Source organism: Equus przewalskii, chromosome 16, assembly GCF_037783145.1.
Source record: "Equus przewalskii isolate Varuska chromosome 16, EquPr2, whole genome shotgun sequence".
NCBI classification, from domain to species: Eukaryota; Metazoa; Chordata; class Mammalia; order Perissodactyla; family Equidae; genus Equus; species Equus przewalskii.
The window spans coordinates 68,719,388-68,739,919 of record NC_091846.1 but is presented as its reverse complement, the minus strand read 5'-3'; the positions used below and the strand labels follow the sequence as shown (position 1 = coordinate 68,739,919).

The following is a 20,532-nucleotide window of genomic DNA, read 5'->3' as shown; positions in this document are numbered from 1 at the left end:
TATCATCTCAAAAAGAATACTGTGAGATTAAGTAAGGAGACAAGGCAAGTATAAGTGTTTTAAAATAAGCCTGCACTACTTGTAAAGTGATACAATGTATACATGAGCAACGTTTTTAAATGACCGTGTAAACTTTAAAAAGGTTCGTAGACAGGCCCTTTCTTAAAAAAATACACAATTTTTTAGCAATGTAGAACTTTCAGTTAAACAGCAAACACAGTCTACCACTAAGCTGTGACCCTAATTTTACTGGGGGTGGCAAGTAGGACAATAGAGTAGAAAGTATTGTCTTTTAAATTTTTCAGTACTTTGGGGTTCTAAATATTAATGTTTGAAAAGTGCCTGCAAATACTTACAAAGCACTATAGTCATTCTGCCTTCTCAGTCAGAACATAGTACAGGGAAACCATCAAGACAGATTCGCCCATCCTATTAAAATAGAATCCTTACTTTCTCATGGAAATTGGCTTTGAGTTCTTTATTATGAAATCAGGCACCTTTGTCAATCTCAAAAGCCTCAGAGGAAGATGTTACATGTGGTGTAGTTCTGAAGAGAACTTGCAGAAAAGGTGAACTTTCATGGCTATTTACAGAAACACCTGTAGGCTGGGTCAGTGTGACAACTGAGGCCACAGAGGGAAAAGCCACCAGTGGCTAACAGCTAGGGGATGGGGTTCATTCTTAGGCCTGGCGCTGCCAGCTATGTGACCAGCAAGACAGTCTGTGCTTACTTCACTATGAATGAGCCTGCTGATGCCAAGGAAAATGGGCAGATAAGACTTCGAAAGGCATATTGCAATCTAGGTATCTATCACCCTTTCTGGAGGGTGACTTGACAACAAGCATCAAAAGGCTTCAAATGTCCACACTCTTTGATCCAGCAAGTTTACATACAGAAATGCACCTCCAAGTACACAAGTAAGGGGAGCCACAGAGATTTGGGCACAGGGACCTTTATCTCCACATTTCCCACAAGAGAAAACTTGGAAATAGACTAAATGAACAACTGTGGTTGCATACATACAAACACATATGTGATAGAGTCACGGAACAATTATGAACATCAATGCTCTGAGAATAGGTTAACATCCTAAAATGTAACCAAAACATAAAATCAAAGCAACTAGATAAAAAGCCATCTTAAACCTGGCTAACAGTGGGAAAAGGAAGGGAGGAAGGAGAAAAAGGAAAGGAGGAAGGGAGGAAGGGAGGGAGGAACAATGGAAGAAAGAAAGAAAGATCTCAATTCTGGGACCCATTTATTATCTACATCATTCAAGTGAGTTATTTAATTGATAAGTTAAAAAACATTCAAGTAAGAACATGAAATAAATTAAACCTGTTTAAATTACAATGGATTTAAATTCATATCCAAGTGACCTATATGAAAACACAAATTCTATTTCCTTGATATTTTCTAATATTAACCAATAAAATTCTAAACTTAACCTGTCAAGATCAGGAGCAATGCGAAGAGGAACAAATAAGCAACATGTAACAAGAGAACACAGCTCCAGTTGCATTCAGGAGCAGGAAAGTATATTGTTTTTATAATTAACAACTCTTCTGATCTTAAGAATATTCATCAAACCTACCAATAACCACTCCCCCAGGAGCCCAGCTTTCTTCTCCCCGCCTTCCTAAAATTTCAGCCACATGCAGATTTCCCCACAGGGAGTCACAAGTAAAATGGCAGCTCCTACAGCACGGCCACTGCAACATTTAGTTAAGGAAACTGTGACCAAAGGCTGTTTTCAGAAATTACATCAATCAGACTTTGGCTGTGGCAAAGCCATCACTGGAGAGCATAACCACTACGGGAAAGTGCCCATGTGGAGTCCTGTGAGCCTCTCTGCGGACGCGACCTCATTAACCACGTACGATGTCTTCTGCCAGGCTCATCGACAGCCAAGCACATGTGCTGACTTGCTAAGTCTCAAACGTAACTTCAGAGAATACTCCATCCTCAACACACCACCATGGAGTATTTCTAGAAGAATGAAGTACTTACGCTACTCAAACATTCTGCAAAACAGAGGCACTCAGGAGAGTTCCTTGAAAGGACAGAGACTTCGGTGGCCACAGTTATTCAGAGAAGAGTAGAGAAAAGCACATGTGATGAAACTGTCCTCAATTCCCCTCTGGATCCAAGGGGCCAAGGGGTAGAGAGTGAGGGTTTCTTAGTCAAGAGTTCATCTTCAGCTCCCAGCCTTTCCTCCTGACACCTTGGCCTCTCCCACGGAAACCATTTGGGCTACTCAATGTCCTTCCTCCTGGCTCGCACCCACGCAGATGGTTCTAGTCCACAGCAAAACTCTAACAGGGTAACAGTACAGTGGGAGCAGAAGCCCTACACAGCTGAAACAGATCCACAAGGAAAGGTCGTGCTATTCAGAAGGCTTGGCACAACCTTGTGTTAGGAAACAGCCCCTTGCTGGGCACTTCCCCTTGCATCTACATCTTCTCCAGGAAGCACCACCCACGCACATTTGCATCTTCCAATTCAGGCCCAGCTACCACTTTTGGTTCTTGCTCACCAGCTTGGCTGTTGCTCACTAGTTTTTTGGGGTTTTTTTTAAGGAAGATGAACCCTGACTTAACATCTGCTGTCAATCCTCCTCTTTTTTGCTGAGGAAGATTGGCTGTGGGCTACCATCAGTGCCCATCTTCCTCTACTTTATATGTGGGATGCCTGCCATAGCATGGCTTGACAAGCAGTGCGTAGGTCCACACCCGGGATCTGAACCAGCGAACCCCGGCTGCCTCAGAGTAGCGTACAAATTTAACCACTACATCATTCGGCCGGCCCACACTAGTTTTTGCTCTGATGTACCTCATTTCCCACCAAATCCTGTCCAGCCCGAAAGCATGTCCCCTGCTCTCAGGCTACTCCTGGTCCATATAACCCTTTGTGGTATTTCCTGTTTCCTCAAAGTCTCCTTCTTTCTCTGCTCTTCAGCCCTACTCCTGGCAGAGGCCCTTCTTTCTCCTTTAAAGCATTCTGAATACTGTCCCATCCCATCCTTTTAGAAGGCCATTCTAGAAGGTTCTAGCTCCAATTCTTAATCTCTGGTCTACCATCTTAGATCATCTTTAGTTCACCTTTCAGCCCTTTACTTCTCTATTTGTAGGGTGAATAACCATCCTGATTTGCCTGGAATAGAGGGGCTTCCCAGAATGTGGGACTTTTGATGCTAAACCAAGACAGTCCTGGGCAAGTTAAGATGGATGGTCCCCCTCCCTCCTTGGACCACTTAAAGTTACTTTCTGCCTCATAACCCAAAACATCATTTTTGTTTACAGCATCCCCTTTTAGCTTCTCACCATGTGTTTGGGCAACCAAAGCAAATTTCTAATGATGCCAATAAACATTTAAATATACCTAACACTTCACACATTGGCCTTTTAATACCAGTTCAAGTGACAAAGTACACATATTCTTATACTGAGTTCTTTTCAAAATGATCATTTAAAAATTCCTCGGTCCTTTTGAGCCCATGCCTCCTCTTTCAGCATTCTTTCTATGAAGTTTCCCCCTTTCTGTCACTGCTTCCATTCTTCCGTGCTCTACGGTCTCTCCCTTCTGCACCCCTCTTCTCCCATTTGCATCCTCCTTTTGGATCCCTTCTCTCCCTTCTTCCCATAATAGCCTCACAGTTGTACAAAGGGACAGCAGTGGTTGTCACTACAATTTTAGAAGGCTTCAAAAATGAGGCCAACCCTACAAAAGGGCCTATTGGGACCTGTGATAGGTAACCCCATCAAAGCCCACTCAGGCCACTGACTGCAGCCCCGCTGGCTCCTCACATCCTGTCCCTTCTTGTCTACCCAGAGCCTCAGGTGCTTAGCTTGTATTTGTCACCTCTCTAAACTGTCCTCGCCTGTTTTTTTCCAGACCTGGTTCCTCTCTAACTTGACACTGCAAAGCAAGAAGGAGCTCCTCAACACACTCGTTCCTGCCACCTCGGAACAGTCACTGAGTCCTTTTCCTTTCAGAGTTTTACTACTAATTACTTTAGAAATAACATATCAAGATAAGAAGTAAAAAGAGATTATAGGTATCAGAAATCTCACAATTTGCTAGAGGCAGCTAAAACAGGCTTTAGAAGGAAATTGATTATTAAATGCTTATATTAAAAAACTAGAAAGGCCTAAAGTCAATTATCTAAATTTCCACCTTAAGAAACTAGAAGAAAAGGACGAATTAAACTCAAAGTAAGCTGAAGATAGGAAATGATAAAGATAGGAGCAGAAGTCTATGAAATAGAAAACAAAAAACAATAGGAAAAATCAATAAAACCAAAAGACAGTTCTTTAAGAAGATAAATAAAACTGATAAAACTCCAGGCAGACTGATCAAGTGAAAAAGAGAGAAAAAAAATTTACAAATATCATGGAGAGAAGGCATATCACTACTCAGAATATAAACATTAAAAGGATGAGAGGGCTGGAAGCAGGAAGAGGGGTTAACTGCAAATGGGCTTGAGAGAATTTGGGGGATCACGGAAATTTTGAGGGTGATCTAAAATTGGATTGTGATGATAGCTGCACAACTCTATAAATTAACTAAAAATTATTTAACTGTACACTTACAAAGGGTGGATTTTATGGTGTGTAAATTACACCTCCATAAAGCTATAAGAAAAAGGATACGAGATTATCATAAACAACTCTATGCCCATGAATTCAACAACTTAGACGAAATGGACAAATTCCTTGAAAGACACAAAGTACCAAAGCTCACTCAAGAAGAATTAGATAACATGAAAAGCCTTATATCTATTAAAAAAATTGAATTTGCAGTTTAAAATTTTTTCCACAAAGAAAATTCCAGGAACAAACATTTAAGGAAAAATTATTGCCAATCCTATACAAACTGTTTCAGAAAATGGAAGAAGAGGCAACACTCTCCAATGCTTTCTATGTGGCCATAATTACTCCAGTACCAAACCCTGACCCAGACAGTACAAGAAAACTATAGGCTACTATTCCTTATCAGCACAGACGCAAATAATTTTAACAAAATTTTAGCACATTCGATCCAACAATATATAAAAATAATACATCATGATCAAGTGGAGTATATTCCAGGAATGTAAGGTTGGTTTAACTTTGAAAAATCAACCAATCTAATTCACCATATTAACACACTAAAGAAGAAAAGCCATATGATCATCAAATAGTTATTGAAAAAAAATTTATAAATTCAAATCCATTCTTGATCAAAACTCTAAGCAGGGGTGACTTCAGCAAAAATTGCAGAGAAAAGATCTTCACAAATCCTATCCTTGGGGCTGGCCCAGTGGCGTAGTGGTTAAGTTCATACACTTCGCTTAGGCGGCCTGGGGTTCGCAGGCATGGACCTAGCACTGCTCATCAAGCTACGGTGTGGCAGCATCCCACATAAAATAGAGGAAGATTGGTACAGATGTTAGCTCAGCGACAATCTTCCTCAAGCAAAAACAGGAAAGATTGGCAAGAGATGTTAGCTCAGGGCCAATTTTCCTCAAAAAAAAAAAAAAAATCCTATTCTCCATAAAAGCAATGAATTGGCAAACATTGTTAGAATCAGCTTTTTAAGAACTCTAGAAATTAACCAAAGGCTAGAAGTACTCTGGAGAGTATTTACTCAAGAAACATGGATGAATCTCAGTAAAAACAGCAGGCTATCTGGGGTTTTAACTTATCCTCTCCCCCAACTCCAGTTCTGTGGTAGCCTTGAAAACCAACAGCCACAATCAGAAGCTAAAGAAATGGCAAAGATGGTAACTCAAACCCATAGGAACAAATGAAAAGAACCAGAAGCAGTAAATAGGGTTAATATAACAAATACTATAAAATACGTGTGTGTGTGTGTGTGTGTACTTGCATCTCCTTCTGTAAGCTTCTTTAAAAGACATAAAATTATATAAGTAGTAACTACAACAATGTATTACTGGGTTTGTAACATATATAAACATAACATATATAACAACAATACAACAAAAAAGAAGAAATGGGAATAAAACTATATAGACATACCATCTTCTGGAATCAGTATACATCAAAAGTAGATTTTGATAAGTTAAGAAGTATGTGATAATATTCATACAATGGAATATTATCTAGCCACAAAAAGAAATGAAATTCTGATACATGCTACACATGGATGAATCCTGAAAACATTAGCCTAAGTGAAATAAGCCAGAAACAAAAGGATAAATATTGTATGACTCTACTTAAATGAAATATCTAGAACAGACAAATTCATAGAGATAGAAAGTAGCTTAGAGATTATCAGGCACTGGGGAAGGAGAAGTTATTGCTTAATGGGTACAGAGTTTCCGTTTGGAGTGATGAAAAAATTTTGGAAATAAATAGTGGTGTTGGTTTCACAACAGCATGAATGTAATAATGCCACTAAATTGTACACTTAAAATGGTTAAAATGGCAAAGTTTATGTTATATATACTTTACTATAATTTCAGAGTGACTATTAAAAATAAACTTAAAAATAGTGAAAAATCATTTAAAAAATTAAAAATATTACATGAGAAAATATTGATTTAATGCAAAGGAAAGTAGTAAAGAAGGAACAGAGCAACACAAAAGACATGAGACATCTAGAAACTAATTCCAAATGAAAACATTACAAGAAAGGAAAACTACAGACCAATATTTCTCATGAACAGAGATGTAAAATCTCAACAAAATATTAGCAAATTGAAGCCAACAAGGTATAAAAAGAATTATATGCCATGACCAGGTGGGATTTATTTCAGGTATACAAGGCTGGTTCAACAGGCAAAATTCAATTAAAGTAATCTGTCACATCAAAAGGCTAAAGAAGAAGAATCATATAATCATACCAAGTGACGCAGAAAAAGAACTTGACAAAATCCAACACCCATTTATGAACCAAAAAAAAACCTGTCAGCAAACAGAGAACAAAAAACATCTACAAGACACCTACAGTTAACATCAGACTTATGAGAAACTGGATGCTTTCCTTCTAAGATTGAGAACAAGGTAAGAATATCCCCTTTCATCACTCCTGTTTAATATCTTACTGGAACCACTAGCTAGTGCAATAAGAAAAGAAAAGGAAATAAATGGTAAACATATTGAGAAAGAAGAAATAAAACTATCTTTGTTTGTGAATGACATGACTGTCTATGTAGAAAATCCCAAAGAACTGACAAAAAATAATTCATGGAATTAACAAGTGAGTGCAAGGGTGCAGAATACAAAATTAATATTAAAAAGTCAATTGTGGGGCTGGCGAGAGATGTAGTGGTTGGGTTCATGAGCTCCGCTTTGGTGGCCCAGGCTTCACAGGTTCAGATCCTGGGCACAGACCTACACATAGCTCATCAAGCCATGCTGTGGCAGCATCCCACATACAAAATAGAGGAAGATGGGCACAGATGTTAGTTCAGGGACAATCTTCCTCAAGCAAAAAGAGGAAGATTGGCAACAGATGTTAGCTCAGGGCCAACCTTCCTTACCAAAAAAAAAAAGTCAATTGCTTTCCTATATACCAGCAATGAACAACCAGAATTTAACATTTAAAACACACTACCATTTACAATAGCATCCAAAACCTGAAATACTTAGGTATAAATCTAACAAAACAAGATCCATATGCAGAGAACTATTAAACTCTGATGAAAGAAATCAAGAAGATTTAAATAAATGGAAAGATATTCCATGTTCATGGATTGGAAGATTCAATACTGTTAAGACGTCAATTCTTCCCAACTTAATCTACAGATGCAATACAATCCCAATCAAACCTCAGCAAGCTATTTTGTGGATACCAACAAACTGATTCTAAATTTTATGTGTCTAGGGGCTGGCCCAGTGGCACAGTGGTTAAGTTTGTGTGCTCTGCTTTGGCAGCCTGGGGTTTGCAGGTTCAGATCCTAGAAACGGACCTACACACTGCTTATCAAGCCATGCTGTGGTGGAATCCCACACACAAAATAGAGGAAGACTGGCCCAGATGTTAGCTCAGGGCCAATCTTCCTCACACACACACACATGAAAGTTTACGACGAAATGCAAAAGACTCGGAATAGCCAATACAATATGAAAGAAGACTGAAGCTGCAGGACCGCCACTAGTCAATTTCAAGAGTTAATATAAAGCCAAGATGATAAAGACAGCATGGTATTGGTGAAAGAACAGACACACAGATCAATATAACAGAACAGAGAGATCAGAAATAGACCCACATAAATACAGCCAACTGACCTTTGACAAAAGAGTAAAGGCAATTTAACGGAGAAAGGATAGTTTGTTCAACAAATAGGCTGGAACAATTGGATGTCAACATGCAAAAAAAATGAACTAGACACAGACTTTATACCTATCATAAAAATCAACTCAAAATGGATCATAGTCCTAAGTATAAAACACAATACTGTAAAACTTCTACAAGAAAATATAGGAGAAAATCTATGTGACCTGGGATTTGGCAATGAGTTTTTATATACAACATCAAAAGCATGATGCATGAAAAAAAAAAAAATTGACAAGCCTGTCTTCATAAAAATCAAAAACATATGCTCTGTGAAAGGTTCTGTTCCAAGAATGAAAAGACAAGCCACAGACTGGGAGAAGATATTTGCAAAACATGTAACTGATAAAGGACTTATATCTAAAATATACAAACAATACTTAAAACTCAACCATAAGAGGGGCTGCCTCAGTGGCATAGTAGTTAAGTTCACGTGCTCTGCTTCACCGGCCCCGGGTTCACCAGTTTGCATCCTGGGCACAGACCTATGCACTGCTCATCAAGCCATGCTGTGGTGGCATCCCACACAGAGGAACAAGAATGACTTACAACTAGGATATGCAACTATGTACTGGGGCTTTGGGGAGAAAAAAGAGGAAGACTGGCAAGAGATGTTAGCTCAGGGCTAATCTTCCTCACCAAAAAAGAATTATGCAGAAGATCTGAATAGACACCTCATCAAAAAGATATACAGATGTCAAATTACATATAACAAGATACTCAACATCATTTGACATCAGGGAATTTCAAGTTAAAACAAATTAACATATTAAAACAAGAACAGATACAACTATATACCCATTAAAATGGCTAGAATTTTTTAAAGTGACACTACTAAATACCAGCAAGGGTGCAGAGCAACAGGAACTCTCACTCACTGACGGCAGGAATGCAAAATGGTGGAGCCACTTTGGAAGCAGTTCTGTAGTTTCTTACAAAGCTGAATATAGTCTTACAATACAATCATACTCCTAGGTATTTACCCAATAGATCTGAAAACTTATGTCCATACAAACCCTGCACATGAACGTTTACAGCAGCTTTACTCATGATCAACAAAAACTAGAAGCAACCAAAATGTCCTTCAATAAGTGAATGGATTAAAAAACTGGTACAATTATACAACGGAATATTATTCAGCAATAAAAGGAAATGAGTTATCAAGCCACAAAAAGACATGGAGGAACTTTAACGCATATTGCTAAGGGAAGGAACCCAGTCTAAAAAGATTACATACTGTATGATTCCAATTATATGATATTCTGGAAAAGACAAAACTACAGAAGACAGTAAAATGATCAGTGCTTGCCAGGAGTTTGGGAGGAGGGGGGGATGGATGAAGAGGTGAAGACGGGGGATTTTCAGGGAAGTAAAACTATTCTGTATAATAGAATAGATACATATTATGAATACATAATGCATACATTATAGGTAGACACATGACACTATCCATTTGTCAAAACCCATAGAACTCTATAGCAAAGAGTGAAACAATATATGCAATTTTTTAAAATACTCATTTCAGAGGTAGGGGGATCCCAGAAAAGAATGCATACTCTGACAAGAGAATCTAACTGTATTGCAAATACAATTCATTTGTAGAAACAATGAAGAAACAATTTCATTAAAGGGGATGGGAGAAAATGGTGCTAACCTGAGTAACTCTGGAAATGAGTGCAGCCTGTAAGACTAAAGGGAAAAGAACTGCACATAAGCACTGCACCCTAGTTGATAAAGTTCCTTCCCATGGGGTATGGTCTAACAATTCAGACACTGCTATACAGGTATGCTGAAATTGAACTATTAAGCAACTGGATGGCAGATGGTGGGAATCAGGTTTCCCACTGTTGGAATGAAAATTTACAAATAAGCAAGGGGAGGAGGCTAGAATGATCCATGTGGAACTTAGAATTGGAGACAGTATGAACTCATGTTTAACTTTAATATAGACAGATGGCTACATATAGAAATATTTGTAGATGTGTGTGTATTCAAGGGTTACTATTCACACACATATTTCTTTGTTCTGTCGGCTGAGAGGGCCTAAAAGAAAGAAAAGACACTCCTGGCAATAGCACACCTAGGAGTGGGGAATTTTGTTCCCTCAACTTGAGGGCAGGGTATTTACATAAATGGAGCAGCGGCCACAGAGAGCAGCAGGGCTGGAGACACGATGGGCAGGGAAATATCATAGACAGCACTGCAATAGGAGCAAATGTTGGAGGCTGAGAAAGAGGGGTCAGGAATGGCCCCTGCCTATCAGCAATGGTGCTGATACTCTGAAAACAGAAGGAAAAAAACACCAGAAGCAGGCCCACTGGCCTGAAGCTGAAATGCAACCCCACTGGGGTAGAAACTGAAGCATCTCTAAGCAGACTTTTCTAAGCTGACATTTGGAACCTTTACTTCTCCCATCCCTGTGTGTTCTGAAGGCACCAGGACCCAGAGGATTTGACCCATGGTGCAGGCTCCATGAAGCGCCCTGCAGGAAAGCCTGCTGCCATGGCCTGGTGGAGGGCATAGGTGTGTTGAGAATGAGCCAGTGTGCTAAGGGAGGTGAAGAGCACTGTGAGCTTTAGATGTAGGTAACTGCATGTGGTCACTGGACCCATTGCTGAACAGGGCACAGAAGCTGGCCTTTCACAGGCTAGAAAAAGGACCTTCTGGACGGGTCTGGGTACACCGCCTCAGCGGCTCCTCTGGTTCTAGGGGTGATCCCCTGAGCCTAGGGACATATACCAAGCCTAGTCTAGGAAATGGGAAGGCGGGATGCATAAGACCAAGTGGGTCCCGGCATGGACACTGGTATGTCAGGAAGCACAGAGCAAGCAGATGTACAAAGTTCCAGATCAGGAGCCAGAGACTTGATTTCTGAACCCAACTCTGCCATTCCCTGCTTTGGGAGAGTCACTTAGCCTCTCTGAGCCTCAGTTTTCTCATCTTCATAAACAAGTCACCTGACTTCTTCACATGGTGATCAGGGAACCAAATGAGATACTGTATGTGCATGTAGTTAGCAAACAGACAAGTGCTACACCACTGGTTCTCAAAGCGTGGTCCGAGGACACCCGGGGCTCCCTGAGACCCTTTGAGAGGATGTGCGGTCTTCGCTTTTCCAACTAGTATCTGCATCTGTGTGAGCCCGGAACTCCTCTGTAAACTTCCTCCAAGACAGCTGATAAAACTCCAACTGTCCTTTACGAGACCAGAGAGATTTTCAAAAATATAAAACCATGGTACTCTTCTCACCTTTTTTTTTTTTTTGGAAAATATAATTTTTCATTAAATATGTCATTTAGATTAAAATTTAATGGGTTTGTTATTTTTAAATGAATATCTTTTGCATTTAATTCTTCATACCGTAGAAACGAATAGATACAAGCAAAAGCTCTTCAGGGTCCTCAATAACTGTGCAGCGTGTTAAGGGGTCCTGAGACCAAACCGTTTGGGAACCGCTGTGCTGACCACGCGAACGGAAGGGGCTCTCATTCATCGGGCAAGCCGCCTCCCAGAGGCCGACTCCAGGACCCCTTCTAGAACACATCTGCAGCTTCACGGTTGTCACTTTGCGGGGGAGGCTAGTTTAGTTTTCTGGCGCTGACACATGGAACGCTTGTACCCATTTTCCGGGCCCAAGCAAGGGCCCTCCCACAGGGAGGCACCGGGGGTGGGGGCGACCCTCGCCGGACGTGGCGACCTTGGCAGAGGTCAAGCCGTCGCGCGGAGGGTGCACGACACTCCCGGCCGGCCAGGGCTCCTGCCAAGGATGCGGGAGGCCGCGGCCGGCCCGCGGACCTGACCCGGGTGCCCACCCTCAGCGAGCCCGGCCGGGCGGCGAGGGACTGGGGACCTGCACTCACAGCCTCGGCAGCGCCGCCGCCGCCACTCCGCGCACCGCCCTCCGCAGCAGACGCAGCGCCATCTTTCCGCTGTGGGCGGCCCCGCCCCGTCAGCCCCGTCCTCCCACCTTGCCACGCCCCTAAGCCACGCCCCCTACGTCTCTTCGCCACGCCCCCGCGGTTTGGCCTCGCCCCTGTTTCGCCCCGCCCCACCCCGTCCCCGCAAGTCACGCCCTCCCTGCTCTTGCACTTGTCCACGTCGGATGGTCCGAACTTTGTTCCTGTTGTCATATGGGGCAGAGCAGAGAGTCCAAATGGATGGCTCCTTTTTGAGCGGTTTTCTGCTGATCGTATCCAGCTCTCCCCCTGCTTCTGGGTTTTGTAAGGCGACTGTGGAGGGCTCTTGCATTTTCCCAGCCAGAACAGGCCACGTTTTCGAGGGATTTCTTTGTTGATTTTGTTAAAATACTGCCTAACAAAGTTTGTGAGCGTCACTGTGTGCGTGCCTTGGTTAACAGTTAGTCCATTGTGGGACATATATGCCTGTAATAGGTTCAGAACAGCCAATGACAGCTTTCTGAACCAGAGAAATGCTTGCTGAAGGCACGGGCAGCACACCCAACTCCACTCCAACTCCTGCTAGTCTTTCAGCAAATACAGCTCCTCCGGCTTCACAGTCGGAAGAATGCTAAGATATTAAAGCAGAGTTTACTAGCTGTGTGACTTTGGGCAAATTACTTAAGCTCTCCCTTCTTCAATTTCCTCCTCTGCAAGATGGGAATATAAGTAGCAGTTACCTCGCAGGGTTATTATAAGGATATATTCAGTTAATAGATATAAAGAGCTTAAAACCTTGCCTGGCCCAGATCAAGTGCTCAGTAGTGTTGATAACTTATTATTATTATCATCACATCAATTCCCTTCTTAAAACTCTTTGATGGTTCCCAATGGGAAGCATGGAGAATAAAACCCAAAATCTTCACTATAACCCCAAAGGCTTTACTGGATCCGGCCTCTGCCTGTCTCTCCAGTCTTATCTCATTCCCACCCACCTTCTTTTCAAGTGCTTTTAAGTTTACTAAGCCTCTCCCACTTTAGGACCTTGGAACATGCTGTTTCTTGTCCCTAGAAGGCTCATGGCTACACCTTCTCATCCTTCAGGACATTTACGCTACCTGCCACCTGCTCAAAGGGGCCCACGCTGACAACCCAAACTAGAGCATCCCCGGATCTATTTCACTGGCACAGCACCCTGATGGTTTCTCTCACAGCCCTCATCACAATGTTTATTTATGGATTTGTAAATTTACTTTCTTTTTGTTACCTTTCCTCCAGTAGCTCTCAAGGTAGGAGAGAACTCCTCTCCCACCCATCGATCAGATGGGCTTTTTGGATGCGTTATTGTCACTTAGGGGGCAGGACTTGGGATGTGCAGGCAATCCCACTCAGAGAAAGGCTGCTAGTGCTCTGGTTTAAAAACACCATCTATAGAAATAGACTGTGAGCTCCTTGAGAGCAGGGAGCCAGTTTATCTTGTCATTGCTATGTGCCCCCAGCACCTGGCTCAGTGACTTGTAACCAGTAAGTCTTTAATAATTATAAGATGAAACTATTCCACCAGCCTCATTATAATTCTGAGACTGCCATGTGAGATGTAATCCTTATTAAAAATGCCCTGGACCTTATGGCTTTTTGGGTAAAATGGGACCTCCAATGACTTATTTGCTAATTGATTCAATTTCTTTCATACTCTGGTTAAAGAAACTGTAGCTGTGCCAATTCTCACCAGGTTCTGTGAGCTCAGGTGGTTTGGTTGAGCTTCTTCATGAGATTACCAACTCGTAGGTTTTTAGAACTGTTTTCTAAGGTTGGTATATTTTAAAATAAAGCTGTATTAACTTTATCTACATGGCGTGTAGATTTCTGGAGGACATATTTCCAGATACAATAGAGAAAGTGAGCTAGGGTTCCTCCTTTGAGGCTAGTCAAATCTGTCTGTACTCACAGCCTCCAAAACTGAAAGAAAAATAAAAGTACACGTTTGCCTCAACGGCATTAGAAAATATGAAATTTAGCAGGGTGAATCATTCTATGAGACCCATTATCCTGTTGAGCTGAGCAATCTGATGGGGTGAGAACCTGGCAGAGACCTGAGAAAGAAAGATCAGGAGCCAGAAACATCCCACTTCTAGAGCACAGTGGGCTTGGGGGTGGCGATGGTGGGTGCTGGACTGATCCACTGACGCTGATCGCTGGTGGAGCTGGGTGGTGGGTATGTGGGGTGGGAGAGGGGGCTATTGTTCCTCAACTTTATGTATGTTGGAAAATATTCTTAATAAAAATTTAAAACAAAATCAGTGCAACTAAGGCTTTGCGTAGAAAGATCCAGATGCAGATTTACCCAGAGCTAATGGAGGTTAAGCCTCAGGGCCACTGACTAGCACTGGCCCCTTTCAAGTCCCCACCAATGTGTTCACAGGTCATTTGTTTTTGTAAACTGTACAAAAGTAAGATATTTTCTCTGTTTACTCTGACTTTCCCTTTCTCTCGGACATTTTTTTTTCTCTAAAGATTAGCCCTGAGCTAACATCTGTTGCTAATCTTTCTCTTTTTTTTCTTCTTTCCAAAGCCCCCCAGTACATAGTTGTATAGTCTAGTTGTGGGTCCTTCTAGTTGTGGCATGTGGGACGTCACCTCAGCACGGCCTGATGAGCGGTGCCAGGTCCACACCCAGGATCCGACCTGGTGAAACCCTGGACCGCCAAAGCGGAGCGCACGAACTCAATCACTTAGCCACAGGGCTGGCCCCGCTCTCGGACTTTCTTTGTTTTGGATGGCATTGGAGTGGCTGCAGGCATTTTGGAAGACCAGCTGAGGAGAAGTTTGAGCTGGGATATGTTTGGTTTAGATTTAGTAGAGTGTGTTTATGTGATTTTCAGTCGCATCAGTTTAGGTATTATTAGCAGTCCTGCTTTAGGAACAGCTTCCAGGAATACTACTATCCACTGTGCTGACTTACCTGCATAAAGGTGCAAGGTCAGAGGTCACATCCCAATAAGAATGTATCCGTAGGGCACCTGTCACCAGAAGTATGCGGGTAGTCGAAAAGAAACAAAGTTTAAAATGTATGGAATTAGTGATCACCTGCAGAAAATCCTTCTCGTCATCAGATATGCAAAACCGTAAGCAGAGAGTTTGGCTCTTATCTATGTCTAGTTAACGTGGAAGCTCTCTCCGGTCTGGAATACACTCTAATAGCATCGTGGTGGCTTTCCTAGTGTCGACCCAGCTTAGCTGGAATGACTTCTCCCAGAATTTCCCGGCCCGTGAGGTTCCAGGTTGGGATTGTTCCTGAGAGACAATTGCATGAGATCTGGAAGTTGGAAGTGAAACAGCAGGCTGGCGTGGGGCACCAGGCACTGTGGCCATGAGCACACGTGCCTGTTGCTCTGTGGGCTCACCCTGTTGACATGGGGCAGTCAGTGTTAACTTCCTCTTTTTCAAAATTATTTACAGATCTCATTACTTTACGTTCATATCCACCCATTTTTTCCAACGCAAACAAACTTAAACATTTATTGACGTGATTCCCGATCTCAAGAAGCTATCTAAATGAAATTCAGACACATGCTACAACACAGTTGAACCTTGAGGACATCATGCTAAGTGAAATAAGCCAGACACACAAAAGAATGCGTTTTCAAAGAGGAGTCAAATTCATAGAGACAGAAAGGAGAATGGGGGTGGCCAGGGGCTGGGGGAGGGGGAAATGGGGAGTTAGTGATTAATAGGTAGAGAGTTTCAGTTTGGGACGATGAAAAAGGTCTGCAGATGGATGGTGGTGGTGGTCGCACAACAATGTGGATGTATTTAATGCTGCTGAACTGTACACTTAACAGGGCTAAAATGGCAAATTTTGTGTTATGTGTATTTTATGACAACAAGAAAAAAGATTTTAAAAAGAAGTTATCAGTCTCGTGAAAGAGGCAGACAGGTAAATGGAGAAATGGGTGGGTTCTGAGGTCTGCTGGTGACCTGGGGAAAGGGGATACGGAAGCAGAAAGGATGCAGCAGTTCCTTCTTCCTGAGAGAGGCAGGAAGCCAGGGGGCTTTGCAACGAGGGGGACAGCTACCCATGAGGTGGGGAGTGAGTCTGAGTGCTAGGGGAAGAGTCAGCAAGCGAAGAGAATACAGTGGATCAGAGGTCCTGTCTGGGACCAGACGGTAAACCACCTGAATGCTTCAGTCTCAACCAGTGTCGCCCTGAAACAATACAAGTCTGCATGGAAATGTGTTACGTTGTTACTACTTGGTCCTGTAATTTTATGAAACTCAAGTAACTCTCACTGTTAATCTTACACATATTGGGCTTTGTATTGGCTCAACCACACTTTTGGCAAATAGTCACACCCAAGGAGATACTGAATAAAAATATCTCATCAACCAATGGTTTACTGTAACCATTTGAAGCTTAAGTAACTTAAATAATTTAAAGCTTAAGTAACTTAACCATTTAAAACAGGAACGATTAGGAAAATGAAGCTGCGTTATTCTTTTGTTATAAACACCAAAGGCTCTTTATCATAATCCATTTTTCCCTTCCGTTTGGTGTCTGGCCAATGTAGGTTATTTCCACCAAAGTTGAGTCTCAAAGGCTGAAGGGCCAGTGTCACTGATTTAAGACTTCAGAATGCTGCACTTAGAAAGAGGCACATTAGAAGCTCTGTGGAAGGATCTTTCAACAGTGGCAGGGATAGAACTACACTCTGAGATTATCCATCCCTCCTGCTGCTCTGATACAAAACCCTCCCAGCCTCGCCTCCTGCCAGGAGCTGCCTTTGATAACATGATGACTGTGTCTGGCCTTCTTGGGGAGAAAGGATGTCTCTCAAATTTAGGCCAAATGCAGAATAACTAGCGACCACATTGTGGACCTTCTGAGCCTTAGCTTTCTCTTTATAAACTGAGGAAGCTAGACTAGCCGACCTCTAAAATTCCTTCTGGCTCCCAAACAGCGCGACTAAGATCCTGTTCTAATCTCCGCCACCAAAACTGTGCTGCAGCGCCCCCTGGTGTCCGCAGGCAGATGGTTCCCCAGCATCCCTCGCTGCTCTCCCAGCCTTTCCCCTGATCCAGTTTTCCTTTTGTTCCATAGCACTTATCCACTTCTAAACTACTAAATAGTGGGCTTATTTGTGATGTTTTTGTTGAATGTAAGCCCTCTGAGGACAGGGATTTTTGCCTGTTTTGTTCACTGATGCATCCCAAACACCTGGAACGGTGCCTGGCACACGGCAGATGTTTGAAACTTATTTGTCAAACTCAAAAATGTTGACTTTTGAGGCATCCTCTGCCAAGACTATTCTTCACATAATTTCCTCTGTGCAGTACTTTAATTCACTTTCTATGTTAATGATTATCTTGTTCCCCAGTTGCTGTTTCTTAATTGCCTATGTAGAGGGTTGAATAATGACCCCCCAAGATGTCTACATGCTAATCTCCAGAGCCTGTGAACATGTCACTTTGCAGGTGTGATTAAATTATGGATCTTGAGATGGGGAGATTGTGCTGGATTATCTGGGTGGGCCCAGTGTAGAGACAGGATCCTTAGGAGACGGAAACAAGAGGGTCAGAGTCAGAAGAACGAGATGTGACACAGAATCGAGCTTAGAGTGATGAGGGGCCACAAGCCAAGGAAGCCAAGGCAGCTTCTAGAAGCTGGAAGCTGGAAAAGGTGAGAAAACAGCCTGTCTCCTCCAGCCTCCAGGAGGAGCCAGCCCAGCAGACACCTTGATTTTATCCCCAGGAGAGCAATTTTGGACTTCTGACCTCCAGAATTGTAAAACCATAAAGCTGTGTTGTTTTTAAGCCACCAGGCTTGTGGCAACTTATTACAGCAGCAATAGGAAATTAAAGCCCTGGTAAAAGAAAACCCTCCCAAGGGCACCTCCACACACAAACTGGTTCTTAAAGCATGCTCGTAAAGCCATTGGTAAGTCCAAAGTGACACTACGTAGTTCAAATGACCACAAACGCCTCTGTCAGTGTCAGACAGAATCAACAAGCCTTTGCTGTGGCCACATCCTCCTTGAGTCTGAACGTCTCTAAAGAGAGCAGCTTCAGTAACTTTTCAAGAGAGAATTGGAACCCTTTCTCTGTAGGTCGTTTGAAAGACGCTTCACCCCTGAGCTGATCAAATAGAGACACAGAGCACTTATTACTGCCTGAAATTATGTTATACATTGATTTCCTTATTGCCTGCCATTCTGTCATTTTATTTGTTTATGGTGTGTTGCTTTCCATTAGAATGTAAGCCTCGGAAGGGTGGGGACTGAGTGTCCTTTGTTTGCTCCTATATTTTCAACTCCTAAAACGATGTCTGAGACACAGGAGATGCTAAATAAATATTTCTTGGGTGAATGACTGAGAAGTCGACTTGTTAAGAAGATGCAAGAAATTATTCAGCACCACTTCGTCCTACCTTTCAGAAGAAATAAATGATAGCAATCCAAATGCAGTTTAAAGTGAGGAGATTTAAAAAAATTTTTTAAAAAGCAAGCGGGGGCTGGCCCCGTGGCCGAGTGGTTAAGTTCGCGCGCTCCGGTGCAGGCGGCCCAGTGTTTCGTCGGTTCGAATCCTGGGCACGGACATGGCACTGCTCATCAGACCACGCTGAGGCAGCGTCCCACATGCCACAACTAGAAGGACCCACAACGAAGAATATACAACTATGCACCGGGGGCTTTGGGGAGAAAAAGGAAAAAAAAAAAATCTTAGAAAAGCAAGCAGTCCTAGGTTGGTAGTTGCAAGTGATAGATGGAAATTAAGGAGACACGTGAGGACAAGAGGCAGGGTTGGGGAGGCACAGGAGTTGCAGCCAGGCTTCAGAAATGATCCCGTGGCTATCTCTTTGCAATTCAACATATTGGAGAAATAAAAAAAGATGTTTGCCCACTATCAGAATCTATTAGGAGTGTTGGTTATTAACTTATGGAGCTGGGGTAGAGACCCTGTCTTGGCCACTACCCAGTAGCCCTATTAAAAGTAAATAGCACTAGCATGTGAAAGAACTAATGTGTATGGTTGTTCACTGCATCAGTATTTGTTATCACAAAAGATTGGGGGGGAAAATCTAGATGTCCATCAACAGGGGACCAATTTTTAAAAGTTTGGTACATGAAACCACAGAAAGTATGCAACCAAAGAAAGAATAAGGACTGTTTTCATGCACTAATATAGAAGCTATTTTGTTATGTATAAGAAAAGATATATTGATAGGGGGAAAATACAAGGCACAGAATAATTGTATTGTATTCTATCTTTTGTGTAAAAAAAGAGTAAAATATAAATGTGTTTCACATTTTGTTGAAGTCAATGATGTTAAAACTCTGAAAGGATAAAATAATGCTGCTGATAACAGTGGTAGCCTGTCTAAGAACAGAGCAGGTAGAGAAATGGGAAAAGATTTTCACTATGTCTCTTTGCAATTTTAAAATATTTGAACCAGGGGCTGGCCCCGTGGCCGAGTGATTAAGTTCACGTGCTCTGCTTTGGCAGCCCAGGGTTTAGCTGGTTCAGATCCTGGGCACGGACATGGCACTGCTCATCAGGCCATGCTGAGGCGGCGTCCCACATGCCTCAACTAGAAGGACCTACAACTAGAATATACAACTATTGTACTGGGGGGCTTTGGGGAGAAGAAGAAGGAAAAAAAAGATTGGCAACAGATGTTAGCTCAGGTGCCAATCTGTAAAATAAAAAAAAAAATAAAGTAACATATTTGAACCATGTGTAGTATTACTTATTCAAAACATGAAATTTAAATCACATGAACAGAAGGTAAAAAGAAGAGAAAGCACAGTCTCATCTTCGTGAAGCTGTGGGTCCCAACTTGACCTGACCCAGGGTCCCCTGCACGGTCTTTGCAGTGGAGAGTGAAATATCATATGCATTTTGGCATCTTTGTGGCCTCTGAGTTCTGCATCTGTTCCATGTACCATATTGGATTAAAAACTCCCAAAGTCCCAGTCTGCGTTTCGCAAAGCGAGGGCCTGACAACCGCACAATTGACAGTCTTCACAGCCTCTCTGGACGTGAGGCTCGATAAGGTGTGTAACGTTGAGCCATATAATGAAAGCTGGTTAGTTAAGACCCTCTGGGTTTTGTGGAATAATCTTTAATGCACCAGACAAGAAGATTTCTAACCAGACTTATTACTGACAATTTCCTATTACCGTGGTAGGGCAGGCAGATGATTTGAGGATTATCCGGTCGCTGACAAATCCCCGGGGCCCTGACAATCTCGTTTACAAAAGAATCAAATCTGTTTATTGCCGATAATAGATGGCATGCCCTCAGGTTTGCTTGTAAGTAACATGTGCATTGCTTTTTATTTTTTCTTTTAGCAACAGG

At 42.3% G+C, this 20,532-nt stretch overlaps 1 protein-coding gene across 8 annotated transcripts in view; it reads right to left on the bottom strand.

Annotated features, from left to right (window-relative positions):
- Positions 1–12,304, bottom strand: part of CLYBL (citramalyl-CoA lyase) — a 229,923-nt gene extending 217,619 nt beyond the window's left edge. For 6 of the 8 annotated variants that reach the window (XR_011528231.1, XM_070579169.1, XM_070579164.1 and 3 more), the window contains exon 1: positions 12,142–12,304. Coding sequence is in view for 5 of the 8 variants with exons in the window: in XM_070579169.1 (XP_070435270.1) it covers positions 12,142–12,203 (62 nt within the window). In the remaining 3 variants the exon portion in view is untranslated. The remainder of the gene's footprint in view (positions 1–12,141) is intronic. The other 2 variants (XM_070579167.1, XM_070579172.1) reach the window with 1 other exon arrangement.
- Positions 12,305–20,532: the final 8,228 nt, after the last annotated feature.